Source organism: Hippopotamus amphibius, chromosome 3, assembly GCF_030028045.1.
Source record: "Hippopotamus amphibius kiboko isolate mHipAmp2 chromosome 3, mHipAmp2.hap2, whole genome shotgun sequence".
NCBI lineage: Eukaryota > Metazoa > Chordata > Mammalia > Artiodactyla > Hippopotamidae > Hippopotamus > Hippopotamus amphibius.
The window spans coordinates 111,241,156-111,245,677 of NC_080188.1; the positions used below are offsets into that span (position 1 = coordinate 111,241,156).

Below are 4,522 nucleotides of genomic sequence, written 5' to 3' on the forward strand. Positions count from 1 at the left end.
CTTAGATTGCATAACTTAATTATTTAAAAAACTTTAATACTGCTGTTAGCCTACCAGCTAATCTGAGAATCATGTCACAGAAACCATGAAGGATAACATAGTCAATGACAGCGTTTAATGAATTAGGGAAGTCTTGACCTAAGAAGGCAGAAGAGGAGGTGCTGAGGATGGCAAAGAATTTGTGAAAATTGGCTAATAGTACAATATGAAACTTTGAAAGAGAAACAGAGATGAATATAATGTTTGTGATTTAAAATGGTTGGTTTTTAACATTTATTTTTGAAACTTAAGATAAAGTATATAACCAGTGACACATGAGATTTCAGCAGAAATAGAGGAGCTGATATAACTTGAAAGGTTTGTTTTTGGCTGATAGTTAATATGTTTGCCAAGGGCGACAACAGAGAGCCTGAAAGCTGCAGACAAAACACTAAAAATTGTAAACACAGAGAAGGCAAGACAAAAAAAGAGACATGGCTGGGGGTGGGGGGAACACAGGAGCAATATTCTGTAGCATAGTGTGTGAGGACAGAAGAAAAGCTAGTATCTCAAAACAGAGGGGTGTCCTCAGTGGAAAAGGATGCAGATTGATTGAGGAGCATATTAATAAATTTTGTTACAATTTTTTAAAATATTTTTGAAATTGATGAAAAATAGATGGTATGGTTATCTAGATTGACATTTTTTAAAGTATTTGCAATATTAATCACACTAAATGTGTCCCAGACTTAAATATTAGCTTGCCTGAATGATTGTTTAAATGCCTCATAAGTACCTAAAGCTTAATGTGCTCAAAATATCACTTTGATCACTCCATCTTTAAACCATATCTTCTAATATTTGAAAAATGTCATAGCCCAACTGTGAAGAGATCACAAACATCTTTTGTACTCCTAATATGATATGAATTATGCTGCAGGGACTATCTTGTTTCTGCATCCAGCTGTTAAACTCACCTCTTTTCTCTCTTTCCAGGTTCTCTACTTTGGCTCATTATCTTCCACCAGAAATCCTGTAACAGCTGCTTAACTCATTATTAAAATTTTACTTGCAATTTCTCTTCCCTTTCATTCATATAATGTATTATCTTTGTAACAGCAAGAGTAATCTTTTTTTTTTAATTTTAAAGCTAATCATGTTATTCATGTATCTTAAAACCCATCAATGTCTTCAATTCACTTAGAATGAAATCCAACTATTTATTGTGACCTACATTATCTGATTCTACTAAGTCTCTATTTCCTCATTATTATTCAGTCACACTGACCTCCATTAGGCTCTGTCTCAAACACAAACAAACAAAAATATTAAGTTATTTTCTATCCCAGAACAGCATCTTCAAGAAATATACTCTTGCCTGGAATCCTGGAATGTGTTTCTTGAAAATACCTGGAATCCTGGGATGTTCTTCCTGTGATTTATTCGATAGTTGATTACTTCTCATCTTTCAGGTTTTAGTTCAAATGTCACTACTTCTCTTAACAACCTGTATGAAATAATTCTCCCAGGTTATCTTAATGCATCATTTTTGTGTAATGTACTTATTGTACTTACTACAATCTACAATTATCTTGTGTATATGTCTTGTTCTAGCCCTTTGTTTTTCTTATTACTGGAAAAGCAGGTTCAGAGGTAAGGGACAAATGATGTAACTGAAGCTTGAACATCCCTTGGCACAAGTAGGAAATAAGTAAGAGTATGATTCAAAGTAATTAAGGGGAAAAATGATGTTTACAGTCAGAAAGAAACTAATATCAAATATGCCAAAATGTTAGGAGTTATTACAGTCTTTTTTTTTTTTTCTTTTTAAATTGTTGCTTCATTCTTTATCTCACTGCAGAACTGATTTTTTTCCACTTTAATCTTCTTTAGGAGAGGAAATATCAACAACTCTGGGCTTTTACAGTTCAGGCATTTCTGATATACATCTTTCTTAAAGCCACCTTACTGAGGTATGATTGACAAAAAATCTATACATGTTTAATATATACAACTTGAAGAATTTGAAGATAAGTATACATCAGTGAAACCACTGCCACAAATCTATGTTATAAACATACCCATCATTTCCAAAGTTTCTTCCTGCTCCCTTTATGATTATGATTATTTTGTGCATATACATACTTAGATGTTTGTTAAAGTGTGGATCTTATATTAAATCATGATATAATGTTGACTCTCTGGAACTTAGCTCCACATTTTCAGGTATGAGACTGACCGAATATTTAGGGCCAGGTGTCCATCACTGGGAATATCAATAAAAATTGGGAAGGCACACTATTGGCTTAATTAGTAGCAGGAGACCATCCTTCAAACAAATGTTTCTAGGAAAATATTCAGTCATTTTATAATGCATGCTGATTCTTTGGCAACTATGTGCAATGTAATTATCATAGGAGATTTATTAATATAGAACTTTATTATTATTACAATAATGAAAAATATCAAAAGGGCAAAAATATATGATGAAAAAGATCAATGAAAAATTAAGGCCAGATACATTTTATAAAATTTAAAAGTGATGTTATCAAAATCTATACATTAAAGTTTCTGATTAAATATTAAAATAGAAAGAATGCAAGGAATGCTATCAACTTTAGGACAAGACAGAACAGAATAATTAGAGGGAAGAAAATGAAGTAGTAGCCAATACATCACAGTGGATAGAATCACAAAATGAAAACATTTTCACAGACACCTTGTTTAAAATTAAAAAGAGAATAAGCAACTAAAAAAAATGAAATGAGAACATATCCCCATGTATTTTTATCCAAATTAATAAAATGGAAAAAAAGAACAAGATGAACACACATGGGTGGTAGAATTTGCAATTCCAATGTACACTTGAATATTATACAAAGATAGAATAAAAAAATGGGGGCAGAATAGTGACTAGATCATGCATTCTTCAGAAAGCATGAAGTCTCGGATTAAGAAATCACAACGAACATTGAATTATTTGGAGGCATACAATTACTCGAGACTTTCTCAGACTCACAGCAAGAGACATTGATGTGATGCCAATATGAATCACGGCTTCAAATATTTTCAAACAAATAAGATATTCATAATTTAATAAGATCCAAGGAATTAAGTCCTCAAAAATATTTGTGATGTTGGATCAACTATTTAATTTGCCATACTTGCTTTTTCTCTCTAACAAATGATTTCAAGATTGATTTACTAGACCTAGACACTTGAGTTTAATAATTGAGATTAATACAGGATTCCAGGAAATCTCATCCAAGGAATTGCTTTTGCCATCTAATGACAATCCAAGAAAATACATTGCTTAAATTTGTAACCACGGTTCCTTTTCTTCCCCAAAGAGACGACTTTCCAAACTCTCACGTGGCTCCTGGAAATTTCACCCAAGTCACTGAGTTTATTCTCACAGGAGTCTCAGACCATCCAGACCTCCAGATCCCACTCTTTTGTGTGTTCCTGGTCATCTATGGGCTGACCGTGGTGGGGAACCTGAGCATCATCACTCTCACCAGTGTGGAAGCCCGACTTCACACCCCCATGTATTTCTTCCTCCGGCATTTGGCCATCATCAATCTTGGCAATTCTACTGTCATTGCCCCTAAAATGCTGATCAACTTGTTAGTAAAGAAGCACGCCACCTCCTACTATGAATGTGCTGCCCAACTGGGAGTGTTCTTGGTTTTCATTGTAGCTGAAATTTTCATGTTAGCTGTGATGGCCTATGACTGCTACGTGGCCATTTGTAACCCCCTGTTCTACATGGTGGTGGTGTCTCGGCGGATCTGCCTCCCGCTGGTTTTCCTCACTTACCTTTATAGCTTTTCAACCTGAAGTGTGGCTTCATCTTCTGTATTCTCTGTGGCTTATTGCTCATCCAATGTAATCAATCATTTTTACTGTGATATCGCCCCTCTGTTAGCATTGTCCTGCTCTGATACTTTCTTCCCAGAAACAGTAGTATTTATATCTGCAGAGACAAATTTGGTGGTTTCCATACTTACAGTTCTCATATCTTATTTCAACATTGTGTTGTCCATTCTAAGGATATGTTCATCAGAAGGAAGGAAAAAAGCCTTTTCCACATGTGCCTCACATATGATGGCAGTGTCGGTGTTCTATGGGACGATGCTGTTCATGTATGTGCAGCCTCAAAATAACCATTCTACAGATACTGATGAAATGGCTTCAGTGTTTTATACACTGGTGATTCCCATGCTGAATCCCATGATCTATAGTCTGAGGAATAAGGACGTGAAGGCTGCCTTAAAGAGATTTCTAACAAATTTGTGCTGTTCTTTTAAGTTGATGTAATTTTAGAACTCTATAAAGTTGTAATAGGCGGTCATTGTGTCAGAGAAAGCAATGGTTAGGTGACTGATTTATAGGTCTACAAGTAATTCTGGGAAATAAAAGGGGCTAGAATTTAGGAAACAGTGATTTGAAAAATAAACTGAAGCTCTTGGAATTATGAGGTTAGTACAGAAACAACACCTTATTCACAAGTTTTCTTCAGTGTGCGGGTATCTAGAAATAA

General features: G+C 34.6%; 1 protein-coding gene across 1 annotated transcript; it reads left to right on the top strand.

Moving 5' to 3' along the window:
* Positions 1-3,267: 3,267 nt before the first annotated feature.
* On the top strand, positions 3,268-4,299 carry LOC130848666 (olfactory receptor 8J1-like). Its single transcript, XM_057727088.1, is given in 1 exon segment — positions 3,268-4,299. A coding segment is annotated over 1 exon segment (1,032 nt).
* The last annotated feature ends 223 nt before the right edge of the window (positions 4,300-4,522 follow it).